Source organism: Bicyclus anynana, chromosome 8 (genome assembly GCF_947172395.1).
Source record: "Bicyclus anynana chromosome 8, ilBicAnyn1.1, whole genome shotgun sequence".
Taxonomy (NCBI): Eukaryota; Metazoa; Arthropoda; class Insecta; order Lepidoptera; family Nymphalidae; genus Bicyclus; species Bicyclus anynana.
In genome coordinates this window covers 1,266,390-1,285,871 of record NC_069090.1, presented here as the reverse complement: position 1 = coordinate 1,285,871, position 19,482 = coordinate 1,266,390, and the positions used below count along the sequence as shown (strand labels likewise).

General features: G+C 36.2%; 1 protein-coding gene across 1 annotated transcript in view; it reads left to right on the top strand.

The window, feature by feature from the left end:
- LOC112050365 (organic cation transporter protein) overlaps window positions 1–19,482 on the top strand; it is a 49,540-nt gene that overhangs the window by 16,703 nt on the left and 13,355 nt on the right. Inside the window, exon 2 of the mRNA XM_024088618.2 lies at window positions 5,262–5,700. Within this exon, the coding sequence (XP_023944386.1) occupies window positions 5,318–5,700 (383 nt within the window). The 5' untranslated portion in view covers window positions 5,262–5,317. The remainder of the gene's footprint in view (window positions 1–5,261; window positions 5,701–19,482) is intronic.

The following is a 19,482-nucleotide window of genomic DNA, read 5'->3' as shown; positions in this document are numbered from 1 at the left end:
TATTTGAATTACATCAACCCCATCAAATTATAAGTTCTTAAAGGAAGCTATAGCTCGGGCATAAAAACGATCGATATTCGTAAATGATGGTCGAATCCAGTCTTACCTTAATAATGCATAATATGTTTTTTATTAGTAATATTTATTTGTATTTTTTTTATTAGTTCCTTTTTAGTCGATAAAAGCCTACAATCCTTGAATATTCAGATCGGTCAGATGAAGCCTGGCCAATCGCCATATTTAGTGAACACATATAAGGCTTGTGCAATTGATACACGGATTGCATAAAGAAGTGTACTTAATTTATTCAAAGTTTCAATTAAATAGTTAATACATCATAGCACCATTTATATTAGTTTTCCTTGTTGATTGAAAATGTAACAGGTTTTTTGTGAGTAATATTTTCATTACCTAGTCCTATTGGACTATTAATATTGTAATCATAGGAATGTGTAGAAAACCTAGCAGCTTTTATCCTCTTGCAATATGCAAAGACATAATTATTGCAGGAGGATAAAAAACTGATTTTTTATCTAACTTAAAATATTTAGAAGCAAACACGGAAAACATTTTCAAATTGATTTTTTTTACTCCAAATTCGTAATCCAACTGAATACACATTCCGGCGTAACTTGATTCTGATCTATACACATTTTATTTAAGTAATATTAATCCATACCTCCATATCCAAACCAATATTATAAATGAAAGTCTGTTAGTCTGTCTGTTAGTTTACATTACCGCTAAACCGTTGAACCTTTTAGGACGGGTATAGAGATGAATTGTACTTTAAAAGAGCATATTGTAGTTTTTGTCAGATTATTTTAATAGGACTCATCCTACATGTTACATTAATTATGGTCACATTACTCATACGTACGCTTACTGAAGCGCACTGGCGATCCTAATTAGGAACTTATGTTGTGTTTGTTTTAATTAACTTAAAACATATTATACCATCGTGTTACATATAAACAGTATCGGACTCCCGTGACTTCGTTCGCAGGATTCGATTTTTCCGGGTTAGATAAGTAGCCTTTGTTTTGCTCCAAGATCCAATATAACTCTGTACTAAATATCATCCAAATCAGTTTAGCGGATACCCGTGATAAAGTAACAAACTGATAGACACATTTTCTTTCGACAATGAATCACATTGTCCAGTCAAACTGTCAGTATCATTGTCCCATGATCTCATGATGGAAAATTTGTTTTATTTTTTACGTTTGATTTGATTAATAATTAAAAAAGACAACCACAATCTTGCGGATTCGTATCAAGAGGTCCTGGGTTCGAATCCAGTGCCGATAACATGCGACCAACGTGAAAATCCGCATTGGACTATTGACCTTACCCCTCTCATTCTTAGAGGAGACTCGAGCTCAGCAGTGAGCCGAATATGTTGATAATGATGATACGGAGCTTAGACCTATCACTCTGCTCCAGTGGTGCTAACATGCAACTGGCGTCGGAGTTGTCCAGTCCCATCCATTACCAACGCAATGGAAGAGAAAGCTGTATTTATGGAAGCGCCGCAATTGGTTGAAATTAAAATCGCCACAATCTACGATGGGAGCGGGCTAACTTGTTAGGAGGAGGATGAAAATCCCACACCCCTTTCGGTTGCTACACGACATTGTACCGGAACGCTAAATCGCTTGGCGGTCTACGTTTTCTTCCGTCCGTTTAAAAAATCTATTTCTCTTCACGAGATTATCATATTGGTCGCATGTTATCATGCGACAGGACAGGAAGTGACTTTTGTATTTTGTAGAAAAATAACTTCTATAAAACTTCAATAAAATTTGGATAACGTACAATAATTATTTCAGGCCTTGATTTCAATTATCACCCTGTAGAGTTTGTCCTGCTATTTGCGAGACACCTGTATATTCTGTTCCATAGTTTTGATTCAAGACGAAGATTCTCATATTAATTAGAATGGTAGATGAGTACAGATACGAGATCGATCGGCATCAGTTAACGGCATATACCTTTTGCATGTAAGGGAGATTGTCATCTAGCCTTCGGTTGCTATTTAAGTGAACGTGAAGAATGCTCTATTTATTTATATATACTAGCGGACGCCCGCGAATCCGTCCGCGTGGAAGTCGTTGTAATCTTTCCATCCCTATTACACCCCCTGGTATTTATATTTCGCATGTTCAATACATAATATGTACAGTCAACTAATCATTTTACAAAACTATAACTTAAAACATGAACAATTTTTATAATAAAATCTTCAACCCCTTTTTAACCCTTTAGGGGTGGAATTTTGAAAAATCTTGAATGACATTATTTTTAGAATTTTTACAAATATAACTGAAAAATAAGTTTACAATTTTTAGTTTTCGACTTCACTTATCACCATAACAACATAACCTGATGTTTCAAAATTGCTTGTAAATTAAAGCCATTTTCAATAAACGAATAAAAAAAGTTACCATTATCTTGTAAAGGAAGGCACTCCCGTAGGAAAATAACGCATATTTTGACCACAACATAATCTATACTAATATTATAAAGTTTGTGGTATTGTAGGGGGATATCTCTGGATCTAGTGAACCGATTTTGAAAATTCTTTCACTACTAGAAAAACCAATTTATTTGTAAGTCTCATAAGCTATATTTTATCTCCATATTTTTAAGGGAACGGGAACTACGCGGGTGAAACTGCGGGGCGTTGACTAGTGTAATTTAAAGTTCCAGAACCGGAGTTCACGAGTGCTAATGAATTACTACTCGATATGTATCAATTACGATTTACACTTAACTGATGGCAATCAGCTGAAATTATTTGCATATTAATTATGTCACGCTTCTATATTTGCTGTATCATATAGATTTAATGATGTACTCCTGTATAGACCACAATCCCAGAGTGATCTGTCACATCTTATTTTCGTCGTTATCAACCCATATACGGCTTACTGCTGAGCTCGTGTCTCCTCTCAGAATGAGAGGGGTTAGGCCAATAGTCCACCACGCTTTTCACCAGACTTTTCTCTAATTTCTTTTTCTAATAATTTTCTTTTCTTTAATTAAGAAATTCTCTGGTGTGCAGGTTTCCTCACGATGTTTTCCTTCACCGTTTCATTGTCGCTTAGAGTCGCCGGTTTTTCGCGGATAATAGAAAAATAAATAAATTAGTGACTTTTTTGCTATTATTGTCTCTACAGTTCTAGAAAGTGCACACATCTTCCACTCTCTTACCACATACGACTTACGAGTAAAGTTTATCTATACTTCATACTATTATTATAAAGAGGAAAGTTTGTAGGGGATAATCTCTACCACAAAAAACCACATTATTTATGAGTTTCATAGGCTATATTTAATCACTGTATTCTCATGGGAACGGAAACTAAGCGGGTGAAATCGCGGTGCGTCGGCTAGTTATCGAATAATCTACATTCGATATTAAATCATGTGGGCATACAATTTATATACTCATTATATGCGCCTGTCAACCTTGTACGAAATCAAAGACATACGCGTATGTTACGAGAAATAATAGTTGTTTTAAGAATTCTAACCACACTTGTTTCACGAAGTTACTAACATTGACCTGATGGTTACATATTTCGCAACACTTGGTATTAACCTAGACCAACGGTTTAGTTCCACTTTAGCAAAACCAAATATAGATAGATAATTTACTTTGCACTTGAAACTATTACAAACTGAACATGTGTGACAACGTCTAGCGAAGTTGGTAAGGTGCTTTTTATTTTAATTATCAAATTAATCCTTGGCCACAGAAAACATATGTACCTTGGCAGCGATCTCGCTAGTGAGTGTGAATTGAGTGACTGAGACTTAATTACAATAGTAGATTGTTATACAAGAGGCTAAAAAGACCCATATACGAGGTATACGAGGTATTTTTAGGGCCCGAGACGTAAGGCGAGGACCGCTAAATAGAAACCGAGTTTATAATTGGTTTAGCCACACGTGTTACACTCTGCTTTTTACTAAGATTGCGAGAAAATAAAATAGCTTAGTACAATATTCAATGATTTATTTTAATTGAAAATTAAATGTACAAAGTCTACAATTTTGGATATTAAGGGAGATGCTTTTACCCAGTAACATAATTTCCGACTACTGTGAAGATGAATAATGAGTATCTGAGGTAAACGTGGGAGATGATAGTTTAAAAAACTCCTTTCGTAAGTGAATCCCTTCGTCGTTGTTTTCTCCACTTTACCTAGATAGTTATTTAAGTAAATGCGTCTCGACTTTGATGGTAACAGATTGAAAATTTCATCCATCTCCAAATTAGGATCACCATTCTCACTAGATAAAGAGAACAACAACAATTAATGTTGAAAAATATATAAGTTACGGTCATAAATTTACAATGAATTTCTTGAAAAAAATCAAGTGTGTATTATTCACGCCAATTGTCTTTTTAAATTCTCGCTTTTTAATTTTATTTTTCTTTCACATGAGAAAAAGGCAAAGGTATTACACCGTGATATCCCATGTCTTCAAATCTCATGACATGAAATTTATTGTACAGGAAATGTCTCAAATAATTCAAAATTTTAGTACCTCTGAAGAATGATAGTCCCTCCACCATGTCTATACGTGATACTATCCTATTGGAAAGTTGAATCGCTTGGCCTACCACCAAAATCCATATTAGAATGCTTGTTTTACTACCACCTATTCGAGGTCCAAGGTGAACCGCGAACTAACAAAAACAATAACTACCCATAGTATCTGCATATTTGTAACAAAAAAAAATTAACTTAATCGTGCTTAATGCGGAAGCAAGTCAATTAACAGTTTTATATAATAAAAACGTTAAGATATGAAATGGTAATATTTTTTGTTATTCTACTTCTGTTTTTGTTGTCAATTTTTTGTTTTTGTTTTTAGTAATATTTTAACTGATTTTATCTTCCAGGTAATAAATATTTTATTGTTATGTACTTAGGTAATAAAAATTAAAGTATTTGTTAAGATCATATAAAGATTACGATAATTTTAGCACGAGCTTTATAAATATTTAACTTAATAATTGCAGTAGATGTTTTTGATTTTTTCTATTTTGACAAATAGATAATAAATGATAATTTTTTTCAATTGAAATATTTTTGATAATATTGACAGTTATTATTAATGCGATTGAATACTATAAATAAAGATTGTAATAAATAATAATGTCGAAATAGATTATATTATATTTATTCTTATTATTGTTTGCAAATGATTTATTTCTACTGATTGTTACTTTGATTTTGTTCCAGATACAGCCAAAATCAAACAGAGCATGAGTATAGAAGAATAGTCTAAAGCAAACAAGATGGCGCCACAAGAGCGAACTCCTTGTTGTGAAGAAGATTCCCGCCAAAGTGCACCCATAGACAACAATCTTTCAAACATAGATTTAAGCGGTAGTTTTGTTAACAAAGCATACACAAATGACACTAGTGATAGCACGGGTAGTGTTGCCAGCACAAAAAAAATCACAGATGATGGGGAGAAGAGGAAAAAAGTCACGGATTTCGACGATTTGTTGCCATATGTGGGAGAGTTTGGAATGTACCAGAAGATATTGTTTTTGTTAATGATACCGTTTGCTTTTTTTGTGTCGTTTGTGTATTTCTCGCAAATCTTTATGACGATTGTGCCGGAGCAGCACTGGTGTTGGATACCAGAATTGGCGAATTTGACAGTTGAAGAGAGGTAAGGACGTGTTTTTTTACTCCTTATATTTTTATAGTCCAGTCAACAAGTGCTTTTTAGGTCAACATTTTTCAGTAGTCACGGAAAAATATGAAATGGTATTTGAATCCGAACAACATGTCAAATGATTAACAAACAAGTTCCACTCGCGAAACTGGCAAAAGTCACAATATATGTACCTACTAAAAACATTTTTTAGATTTTTAATTTAATTTAACCATAGAATCGAAATGACGAGAAATAGAAGGCTTTGCTGTAAAAATATACGTTTATTTAAAACTTAAAAGTAATAATACAATAAATTTATTTCATCACATGGCTATAAAATATGCACTCTTATTAGTCTAGACTGCTACAATCTTAGTAGGTACTAGTTATTTAGCTTTTGAGCAATAATTTCCTGACGTGGATTGATCGACTTCCCAAGAAGTCGATTGTGACAGTGACTTAATCCAAGGTTTATTCATGAATAAAAAAACTCTATGATCGTACCTATAAGCATGCCAATAATGCACCATAAGCTTCCGCATTTTTTGTGGAATTGAATTCATTTACAGAAGTACCTGTTGTCAAAGATTTTATACTATTAGATATACTAAAATCACTACAGCGCGTCAAAACTGAGGCGAACAATGGTTTTGTTTTAATTTCATTTGGTCGCAACTCGTATGGTAAATAACGAAAGCGATTTAAACAAATCTATACTTATAATAAATCTGTAGAGAGGTCAATTCTGTACATGAAATATATTTCTAAAATAACTATCAGGGGGTGATTTGTGATCGATACTGATGCCAAAAATGCAATCAGTAAAATTTTTGTCTGTCTGTCTGTCTGTCTGTCTGTCTGTCTGTATGTTCTTTATAGAAACAAAAACTACTGGACGGATTTTAACGAAACTTGGTACAATTATTCTACATACTCCTGGGCAGGTTATAGTATACTTTTCATTACGCTACAATCAATAGGAGCAGAGCAGTGAAGAGAAATGTTGAGAAAACGGGAGAAGTTACTCAATTTTTTAAGCTTCCGTCGCATGTACAGCCTTAATAGTTAAAGCTACATAGAAATCATGTATGACGGAAATGTTCTCCTTAAAATTATCTATAAAAACACAACAGCATATATATGTCTATCTTTTATGGTTGACTCACAATAACACGTGTAACTCCCGATAGCTTAGCAGTTCGGAGCTTTCTAATTATATTTGTCTACTCTTATGTTTATAATACTCATCACTCATCCCTAACTAAAAAAGTTAACATTATTACCTATTCAATAAAAAAAGAATCATAAAAATCGGTAAAGAAACACCAAAGTTATATAAGAAATACGCTAAACCATCGCGCGTGAATATTAATTCATGCTATGTGGATTATTTTTGTGTAAAGGTTGCCGCGCTCGACGCGACTCGCGGGGGGGGGGGGAATAAATAAGGAAGTGCAGCCTTAATGAGTAGGGTAGGGGTAGGGTAAGGTTGGGGTAGGGTAGGGTTAGTGTAGGGTAGGGGTAGGGCAGGGGTAGGGTAGGGTAGGGGTAGGGTAGTGGTAGGATAGGGGTAGTTGAAAGTTTACAACGACTTTCACGCGGACGAAGTCGCAGGCGTCCGCTAGTAATACCTAAATATTGTCTACACTGTCGAGTGGTGTGTTCATGAAAGTGTAAAACCTCAATAAACATAAATATGTAAATAAATACAAAATCGTGATCACTTTGGAGGTAATTTTGTAAGGACGTAACATATCTAGTGTAAAATCGTTTGAAGAATTTTCACAGGTCTTGACGAAAAATTTAATCTTTTTTAAATTGCTTAGGCTTGCGCTTTATATCGCGAAAAACTTATCGAATTCGAATAAAAAAAATTCCTTACAAGGGAACTTTCAAATTTTATTTTTTATCACATTTTAAACAATCTTACTGATTTTCAGCTTGTTGGGAATTTATGTAACTTCGAATGTCTAAAATGACCGGACTATTACTACAAAAATGACTGATGAAAAGCGATGATCTGAGATGAAGCGAGCTTGCCCAGAAGATGCTTGCCTTTTGTGCAAGGAGTGGGTACGACAACCGTGGCCTAATCCGTTAACTGCACGGGCAACGACAGTATAACTAGCATTCGACCAACGTCACATCTCGTAAAGATAAATAGACTAATTTCAACCAATAGCGGCGCAGCTGGATATACCGACACCGATATTTCCGGTTGCGCAGCTATTGGTTGTTATTTGTTTTTTTCTTGTCAATGGTCGCATGTTAGACCTACTGGTAGTAATTTGCACGCACCAGTGACTCTTTGTCATCAACAAAGGAATGCGCTGCGCTGTCGCACTCTGAATTGCATTGAACCTTCAACGAACACTGCACTGGTGTCAATAGTTGCGCCTTGTTCTTATTGTTAGTCGTCGTAATCAAGCCATATTCGGCTCACTGCTGAGCTCGAGTCTCCTCTCAGAATGAGAGAGGTTAGGCCAATAGCCCACCACGCTGGCCCAATGCGGATTGACAGACTCCACACACGCAGATAATTTAGAACATTCTCAGGTATGTAGGTTCCCTCACGATGTTTTCCCTCACCGTTTGCGACACGTGATGGTTAATTTCTTAAAATGCACTATAACTGAAAAGTTGGAGGTGCATGTCCCGGACCGGATTCGAACCCACACCCTTCGAAGTCGGAGACAGAGGTCATATCCACTGGGCTATCACGGCTTCGAAGTCGGAGACAGAGGTCATATCCACTGGGCTATCACGGCTCTTTTTCTTTTTCTCACTATTTCATTATGATGTACCTATTTTATTAAAAAAAATATGTACTAGCAAATCCCAAGAATTAAGGTCATGTAGGATCTTCGTGCATTCTTAGGAAGGCATACCGACACGAAGATGTGTTTAACAATAAGTTTGCGGTTTCATCTCTATACAATGTACAATAACTACACGATAGATAATGATTGTTTAACTCGCTAATGTTTTTGTCTCTCGAGTTACGAAACGGACCCGCATTATGAATTATGGAGGTGATTCTTTACTCTTCATAATACACATCGTAATTATAATAAAAACCTTTGCTACCTAAAAAGTTTTAGCTGGTGGGAGATTTCGGCCGTGGCTAGTTACCACCCTACCGACTAAGACGTACTTTCAAGCTTTCCGGTTCGATGTCGTGTAGAAACCGAAAGGTTTTCATCCTCCTCCTAACAAGTTAGCCCGCTTCCATATTAGACTGCATCATCACTTACCATCAGATGAGATTGTAGTCAAGGGCTAACTTGTAAAGAAAAAAAATATATAAATCTTAGAAATTATTTACTAGCGGAGCCCGCGACTTCGTCCGCCCTTAGACCTTCGTTCTTAGCGGACTAAATGTCTACTAAGTATAGATTACTTCCCAGCCTAATTTCATTTTTGTAAGTTTAATATATTTAGAGATTTTCTTTGTCTTTCTTAATTTGCTAAACTAAACCATACGAAACCGGCGCATGCACCTCCAACTTTTCAGCTGTGTGCATTTTAAAATATCACGTGTCTCAAACGGTGAAGGAAAAACATCGTAAGGAAACCTGCATACCTGCATGCCAATCCGCATTGGGCCAGCGTGGTGGACTATTGGCCTAACCCCTCTCATTCCGAGAGACTCGAGTTTTACAGTGAGCCGAATATGGGTTGACAATAATGATGATGAAACCATACGTAAGACGCGGTTTATAATGTACCTATACTTAAAATGTTTTTTTGTTAACCCTCCTAAAAGATTAAGATCGCATATCAAAAATGTTCTCTGCGGTTTCGTGGTTTCCACGCTATTTATCACTTAATGAATAATGCAAAAAAAACTTTTGTTAGCCACGAAGTGCTTTTATATGAATTCTTCGCTTTTTATATGTATATTAAATACCTACCTACCTTCAGAGTATTGTTAAAGCCTATGATAGTCACGAATTACTTTTATAAATGACGTCGGGATGACCTTTGTTTACATCGCTCACTGCGTCATTAGAGGAGTGAATTCAGAGAATCATCTAATGTATGGACTGGTTACGTAGATACTTTTTTTGAAGCATTTTGAGTTTTTGCACATTTTTTTAATGGAGCAAACGACCTATGTTTGTTGAGGATACACTTGATTTTGATGACCGACTTAAACGGACATACCTGAAGTACCTCCTTCTCTCACGTCATGCCTATACATTCAGCATTTTTGGTAAAATCTTTACAAATAGTCAACTGGCGTAAACAAAAGTGCTTGTAAACTGAGCCTACTTGAAGTAAATGAATTTTGAATTTTTTGTTCTGGTTTGCAAAATATTTATCAGCCTATTTTAATGGGCGGGCAACAAGGCCAGGCCTTCCTTAAAGGCGAGGATATGGAGCTGAGACCCATCACTCTGCTTCAATGAGGTTCCACGAGCTTAGATTGACAATGTTCAACTGTTTAACAGTAATTACTAGATGTTAATGATTATGATGGAATGAAGGCTTAATGTGATATACTTGAAGATAGGGTAGTTGACTTATATCAAATTTAATATTGTATAAACAACATTAATTTCGCATAGTACCTACACGGAATAAGGGTTCGACATATATCGATATCTACACTTTAATTTAAAGCTAAAAAGTTTGTTTGTTTGTTTGGTTGAACGCGCTAACCTCAGGAACTACTGATCCGATTTGAAAAAATATTTTAGTGTTAGATAGCCAATTTATCAAGGAAGGCTATAGGCTATATATTATCCCTGTATTACTACGGGAACGGGAACCACGCAGGTGAAACCGCGCGGCGTCAGCCAGTTAATTAATAAAAGTTAAGGATTTCTTATAAAACTAAATTGTTTACTAATATTTTTGTCAAACGCTCCGTTTGTTTGTATGTCATGAAACAGTCGAAATATGGACCTTAATGGCTGACAGGCGTTTTGGCTCGTATTGTCAAAACAATATTTAAAAAATAAAATAGTAGAACTATAATGAACTATTTAAGACCATTTTAAAAAAAGTGTCAACTAGCCTATTGTAATACCACAAACTTCCCAACTTCAGGCTAAGAATTTTTACTCATTCCAAGATAAAATAAGATTTAAAAAAGAAAGTTTTATACTACACAGGCTAACTACTGGGCCAAAGACGGACGTGGCGCAGTGGGTAGTGAACTTGCTTCCTGCATCCACGGCCGTGGGTTCGATTCCCACAACTGGAAAATATTTGTGTGATGAACATGGGTGTTTTCCAGTGTCTGTGTGTATTTATACATTATATAAGTATTTATATGTAGTATATAATGTATATGAATATTCTAATTATTATATCAACTATCTTAGCACCCATAACACAAGCTACTCTGTATGCTTTCTTTGGGGCTTGATAGTGATGTGTATTGTTTAAGTATATTTATTTATTTAAAAAAAAGAGGAGACTTGAGGGCTGTGCAAAATAGGTATATAAGTAAAAATATAAATAAAACATTTAATAATAACTTGTGTCAACATTACTCAAACGCTGTCTACGATTATACGCCTTGTCATGTTAAGGTCACACTTGGAAGGTCTATCTCAAGTTCTAAAGGTCCCAGCCGTGCTCGTAATGAGAAGCATACGATGTTATCCTCCCGCCTAGGTCAAGCATGAGTCTCAATGAAATATGCACAGTGGATCAATTAAGCAATTAAACTAAACGCCGCATCCGCTCCGGCTCACCTCGCGCTCGCTGCGGATGTCCGCAACATTGTATGAGATTCTATTCAAATAGAACGAAAGCCTGCGATTGTCTGACTTACCTCATTTCTTAAAATCTCTAAGAAATAACAGAAAAGAAATATATCATGCCAAAAGCCAATAACTGCTATGGTGAAAGAACTACCGGCTACATGGTACCTAAAATATATAATAAAATTGAGTGGCTCAAAAAAGAAAGGGAGATCAGTGAAGGAGTCCTCAAGAAGAAATTAAAGAAAGTTTTCCTTGGGGACCCCATCACTGACGGTTTTACTTTATAGAAATTGTTTTGCACCTTTTGTAATTTTTTTTTATTATTTCATTTTATAATATTAAATTCTTAGGTTACCTTAGTTTTAATTATGTTATTAAAATTAGATTTAGCAATTACTTTTAAATAATAACTAGAATAATGAGCGTCAACTCGCCGACAAACTGCCTGTACAGTTTGGCGAGAGTATCGATAAGTTAAATAATTGTTATATCTTATCAATAAAATAAATTTTAAAAAAAAACGAGCGCTGAAGGTCTGCCATAGGTACGAGTATAGTTGCTATGAAAGTCGGACGGTCGGACCGTGGTGGCTTTGGATGGTATCAGGTTTCAAGGGTGCAGATGTACAGTACGAAGCCACAGAGTAACCAGAGTGAGTCTTTACAAAGAAAGTGGTGAAGCCGGTAAACCCATAAAAAAACGAACGTCACGCGATCCCCGGGGCCGACGTTGAATTAACTGATGTTGTAGAAGGATTGCCACGAAGAAAAGTAACTGGCGTCTGGTAGACATGTTGAAAATGTTAATAAAACACGTATTTTTCGATGGACGTTTGTAGGTCTGCACCCTTGAAACCACTCCACAATCCTAACTCTATAATTGAACATCTTACTTTTGATGACCTCTGTGGCGCAGCGGATTTACAAGACGGAGGTCCTAGGTTCGATCCTTTCCCAATTGGTCCTGGGTTTTCCTAATTGGTCCGGGTCTGGCTGGTGGGAGGCTTTGGCCGTGGCTAGTTACCACCCTACCGACAAAGACGTACCGCCAAGCGATTTAGCGTTCCGGTACGATGTCGTGTAGAAACCGAAAGGGGTGTGGATTTTCATCCTCCTCCTAACAAGTTAGCCCGCTTTCATCTTATATTGCATCATCACTTACCATCAGGTGAGATTGTAGTCAAGGGCTAATTTGTAACAAATAAAAAAAAACTATCAAAGAAATAAGCAACTTTTAGCTTTCAAAAAATGTAGTATGTCTGGGCATCGCAGGTTATAGTACAAAATCAGTCTTTTGTTACGTCCATGGTTTATGCTGACCTGTCAGAATTTAACGTGTCCGGAGGCTTAACTATGGTAGGGACAGAATAAAAATACCTATCTTATTTTGTGATAATGTACTAATTCCTTACAAACATCATATTATGATAAATATTGAATACTACCGGACGTCCGCGAATTCATCCGCATGGAATTCAGTTTTTCACAAATCCCGCGGGAACCATGTATTTTTCTGGGATGGAAAGAAAAATCTATTTCCATTCCAAATTTTAGCCAAATCGCTTCAGAAGCAGGAGCGTTAAGGAACAAATAGACTAGAGACTTTCGGCTTTATAATAGTAGTGTGATTAAATGGAAGCAGCCGTATTTTCATTCCAAAACCAGAGCATTCTCAGATGTTCAGATCGATCTAGTTTCTTCTTCACCATTTTAATATTACCATAGAACTGCCAGGCATCCCTGGCATCCCAGCCTGCATCCATACGTTCTCTGATGTCTCTTTGACTCGTACGACGCGTTTCGGCTCTTCGTCCTTCGTCCGTCCATAATGCACTGCGAAAACATGGAATGCTCTTCCAGCTTCCGTTTTCCCTACCACCTACATTGTAAAAGTAACATCTTATAACCCTGACATAAATTATTTGTCATCTAACCTGCAGCAACAGAAGTCACACTAATTTTACAATAATTTAATTTATGCGTGTAATAAAAACATTCCAAAATGTACCTCTTTTGTTTACTTTATTTCATAAAGAGTTTTGATAGTATTTATTATTGTTATTCTCCAAATAATCAGAAAGTCAAAATTATTTGATGGCACGCCAATGACCCTATTAAACATTTTTTAGAAAAAATGGCACGTTGATGCATAAAGGTTCGCCTACCCTGACCTACAACATGAGTATCTTCATACACTTATGAGTCGGTACGGGGTATTTTCAAGTCCAGGATGAATAGCCATCTTTTAAGCAAACGCGTAAGCATAGACATCATCATCGCTTGCTATTAGGCATGATTACAGCCAAGTGCTCGCCTTCATAATGAAAAAAAATGTTGACTTTATATTGTTCAATTCGAAGTTGTTTCTTTTTAAAGTGCATTTTATGATCGCTTGGATAAATTCGCCGGAAATGTCCTCAATCGACACATACCTGTACGTATAAAACACTACCTATCTGAATACAAAGTTGTAAGACGTCGTCAACAAAGTATTTTCACGAAACTTTTGAACAATGGCTTTTTTAAATATTTACTTTCTTTCTTGTTTGAATGTTTTCACTTAATCCTTGTATTTTTAGCATATTCATAGGATTAACGTCTAAACTAAATTGAGCTAGGAAGGAGCTTATACATATGGCTTTCGAATAGTGAAATAATATTTAAATAGGTCGAGTACTAGTAAAGTTAAACGAAAAAAAGTTAAACGAAAATTAAAACAAACAAAAAAATCACATTTTGCCACTATGTAATATTAGTTTACACTTAGAAATGCTTGTTTCTAGGGAGAAAGTTTAGGCGACGACACAACACGAGCATTGAACGGGGAGTGTTAATCGATCGTCAAGGAATTCCTTAACCCTACGTCCTGTGGTCACAAGTTCAGGATTCTGCTCGGAGTTTTTCTTGGACCCGCACGGTGAATCCATGGAATGCTAGATATTCGTCTCTTAATATTTTTAAATAATAATTTAAGATGATGGACACAAGAAAGGTTGAAACCGGAAGAACGCTTGGATAGACTTAGATCGGGTAAAACCAATATTTTACTTGGCTTGACGGGTGACAGAAGGGCTCTCAAGATAAACCTGGTATTCTACTCGAAAAATCAACCAGTATCTTGCCACCATTGACGGCCTCCGTGGCGCAGTGGTAAGTGCGGTGGATTTACAAGACGGAGGTCCTAGGTTCGATCCCCGGCTGGGCAGATTGAGATTTTCTAAATTTGTCCAGGTCTGACTGGTGGGAGGCTTCGGCCGTGGCTAGTTACCACGACGTAAAGACGTACCGCCAAGCGATTTAGTGTTCCGGTACGATGCCGTGTAAAAACCGAAAGGGGTGTGGATTTTCATCCTCCTCCTAACAAGTTAGCCCGCTTCCATCTTTCACCATCTTTGCATCATCACTTACCATCAGGTGAGATTGTAGTCAAGGGCTAACTTGTAAAGAATAAAAAAAAAACCATTCCACGTGGTCGTGATTTGTTTATAGCTTAGCTATAATAAAGATAAGCTTCAGTTTCTTATTGTTTATTTTTTCGGTGCTAAACTTGCTGCAATTCTCTACAAATGCTCGAGCAATATTGCATAACGAACGTTTTGGCAATGTAAAGCGCTCTTAGGTAACAGTTACATCGTCGATCGTAATTACCTGAACTTGAACATTTAAGGTTGAACAAGTAAAGGTCGTTGAATTCGTGCGGAGGCCAGCTCGGCTCAATAGTTGACAGAAATAAATAAATAAAATGTTATTTATAAAACGCCGGCAGTTTTTATGACTATCATGAACGCGATGAATTTAAAAGGGAAAACGGAACTACAATCTGCATGCCTATTATTTGTCTCGGTGTCTATTCAAAATATAAGTCACTACTTATATCAAATGACAGCGATATTTCATTTTTGTTGACATATAAACCGTGCTTATTCCATCGAAATGACGTCAAAATGGTCATTCTTCCAATTGGATTGGCCTTATCCAAGATACAAAGCAGTTTTTTACTTAAGAATGAATAGTATGTATAAGGCTAGTGAACATTAAATTTTCGGCATAAATGATAAAAAGTTAATCCAAATAAGTCCGTTAATCAATGTGATAAAACACATTTTAAGCACCCAATGTCTTATTCAATATTGATGGATTTATTGATCACAAAGCTGAATTATATCGGCTTTCATCATCACATAAGGAGTAGAATATCATTATAATTTTATTTAAGATAAATAAATATTCTAAAGAATAATGATTTTTAAAGAACAAATTTTGAATTTATTGCCGTCTATTCTCAGCAGAATCTGCCTTCCGAACCGGTGGTCTTAAAGTCTTTACCAATCTTAGTCTTTATCAATCAACGGTGTCGTCGAAAAGTGCTTATCTATACTAATATTATAAAGAGGTAAAGTTTGTAAGTTTGTAAGTTTGTAAGTTTGTAACAATTTTTTGAAATGGGGTAATCTTCGGAACTACTGGACCGATTTTAAAAATTCTTTCACCAGTAGAATGCTACGTTATCGGGGAGTGCTATAGGCTATATTTTATATTTCTATCATATATAACTACTGAGATATCGCGGGTTTTCTCTTACAGGTCAGACCGAAAAACTTACTTATTCGCATGCGCTGCCTCAACCATTGCGTATAACTGAAATAAATGTATGGAGGCTTTTTGAACCTTTAAAAGTTCTACAAAAAAAGTCCGCGACACCATATATCTATCTTTTATAATTTAGCAGATATAGTACCTTTAGTACTTTAAATAATATTTAAATTTTAAACTAAGGTTTACGTCATTATTTACACAACTAAACTTAAATCCTTATCAAAATAAATTATTTAATAATCACAAGGATATTATAGAGATAAGATTTGCCCTTTACAGTATGTTAATTAGTTATATAGTTTCGGAGATAATACAAAATTTCTGAAAGTCGCAGAAATGCCGCTATATGACGCCCCGCGGTTTCAATTACGTGGTTCCCGTTCCCGTATGAATATGAGGACCAAACATAGCCTATGACACTCGCAAATAATGTAGCTTTCTATTGGTAAAAGAATTTTCCAAATCGGTCCAGTAGATCCAGAGATTACCCCCGACAACCACGCAAACTTTACATCTTTATAGTATTAGCATAGAAGTCGCTTGGGAAATTATAGTCTTTTGGTCATTGCACCACGCACAAAAGGCTGGACCAATTTTGCTGAGGGTAGGGATAGGATAGAGGTAGGGAAGGGGTAGGATAGAGGTATGGTAGGGGTAATTTAGGGAAAGTGTAGGGTAGGGTTGGGTAGGGTACGGATAAGGTAGGGGTAGTGTAGGGTAGGGGCAAGGTAGAGGTAGGGGAAGGATATGGAACGTAGGGTAGGGATAAGGTAGGTGTAGGGTAGGGGTAGGGTAGGATAGGATATGGATAGGTTACGGGTAGGGTTAGGGTAGGGTAAGGTGGGGGGAGGGAAGGGTTAGCGTTAGCGGTAGGGTAGGAGTAAGGTAGGGGTAGGGTAGGGTAGGGTAGGGTTGGGTAGGTTTACGAGCAGGGTAAGGTAGAGGTAGAGAAGTTTACATCAATTTTTACGCGGACGAAGTCGCGGGCGTCCGCTAGTAAAGTATATATAATTGACATAAACTAATTTTAATCTCAGTTTCTTTCAATGGGCTTACACGAGATATTTAAGAAGCAATTATTGCTTGACAGATAAATATGGAGCAATTAGTAAGTAGAGCATTCTGAAGAAATTTAAATAACATTCACCAATTGTTTCGGCAATGTTATTTACAAATTGTTCCATTCGTTTTATATTGATCAATATTATCGACACTTATTCACAAATATCCATTTGTGGTTTGGTTTGGTGTTTCCTGGTATTGCAATTAAAATTCGGCCGCTCAGAGATTGCGTTTCTGACAGATCGTGACCAAAAGAGCAATATAACTTCGAAGTGGCGTACAAGGTCGTTGAACTGCGAATTGGGAAGTGGATTTTGAACTAATGAAAAAACTCTATGGATTAATATAACTAATCACTATAATATCCAAAAATATCGTTGCGTCCGTCCACTAGCATAGTGTCACAAGAAGTGAGGAACAAAACTAAAACAGTGATTACATTCTCTTTGAAATTAACGAAGTTGGCGCCGCCAAGTTACTTTATACAATCAAAAGATTAGTTTTTGTATTTATTTGTTAAATAAGCCAACACTGCGCTATTACAAGGTTATGCCAACTGTTTGTCTTCGATGAGATCAAATAGCGCGGCAATTGTAGTCAAATATGCTTGTCCCAATCGATCACGACCAGTTAGAAACGCAATCTCTGAGCGTTCGGACTTTAATTGTGTCATGTAGTTATAAGGTTACCTTACAATTTTAATTGAATACCAAAGAATTGCCGAATATGGGTTGATAACGAATACATAAGTACCAGTTACTTTGTTATATATCACATAGCACGTTAGCCAAAGGGAGAAAAATTGAACCACGGTTCATAAATTTTTGATATTTAAAACATATAAACTGCATAACACTGCTCACAAAATAAAAAAAAATTAAACTTATTTTGTTGTTGTTATAACTAAAAGATCTTACGTACGTACCTACTCGTTTAAAACGAGTTCAAAAGTAAAGTCCCCAATTTTGCATGCAACTTTGCCAGCGACTTTAAATTTAACAGGAAAATTGTGGTAACAGTCGTACGTGTTTTGAAAGTATCAAAAGTATTGATATCTATCTAACCGAAAATGCTTGGCAGTATGCGATAGCCAGACATACTTGTATCACATTTTGCGAAAGTTTGTCTTGTGGCTGAGTTTGTTGTGGGCTCGGACCAAGGCACGCTTGGAACCCTCATAACTTTAATTTTTCAACTTTACTTACGATCATTAAATCATGACATTTCTAAAAGTGCTTGTAAACTAAAGGTACTGTTGCACATGGTCTAAAATAGCAAGTGTAAATACCTGCATTGCATGCTAAAAACATGCTATTAAGTATGCTCCATAAGAGCATGCTTATTATGAATTTACATTTGCTAGCAATAAGCATGCTATTTTTAAGTATGCTCCTGAATAAGCATGCTCAAAGCAAACATTCCAATTACACATGCAAATTTGCATCTATCGCTCTCTGTCTATAGTATCGTAATTCGTACCTTCATTTCTCCCTGTCTAACACGATATTTGGCTCACTGCTGAGCTCGAGTCTCTTCTCAGAATTAGAGGAATTAGTCCACCACGCTGGCCCAATGCGGATTGGCAGACTTCACACACGCAGAGAACTAAGAACATTCTCTGGTAAGCAGGTTTCCTGACGATGTTTTCCTTCACCGTTTGAGACATGTGATATTTAATTTTCTTAATATGCACACAACTGAAAAGTTTGAGGTGCATGCACCATGATTCGAACCCACCACCCTCCGGAATCGAAGGCAGAGGTCATATCCACTGGGCTATCACGTATCTATCCATACATACATAGAACATATTAATTATTGTAATGAATATGTGTATATATGTATGGATGTATGCAAATTTAATTTTAAGTTTTCGACTAATTATTATCACCATTGTATTATATTATATTATAATATATAACCTGACGTTTCGTAATGCTTGTAAACTAAGCCTAATTGAAATAAATTAATATTGTCTATTGAATATGAAAAATCGGAGTTTGTATCCAGCTGTATAAATTTCCTTTTCTTTGGGACGACTTACCTTCGTCAAAATTCCATCCTTCGCCACTGGTAGATACTTATGTTTCGGGGTCTAGCTGGCTTTCAAAACACGGAAGCAAGCAGACAAAAGGAAGTGTGTCCCTAAGTTAGTTGCGTTCACAAAATATTATATGAAGCAGGAAGGGCCTTGTACAGTACAGAAGCAAATTATTATCGGACCTTGGTTTTTTAATCATTTTCAGTTTAGTCGCGCCGATAGTTCTGTTGAACAGCGCTCTACGTCTCTGTGGCTTTGACCTCCACTGTTTATAGAACTAGCTTCTCCGATTTGTAATATATGTACCAGCGGCGAAGTGTTGCTGATTCCTGCAGGGTTATCTTTAAAAATCCATGCATATTCATTGTTGTACTGT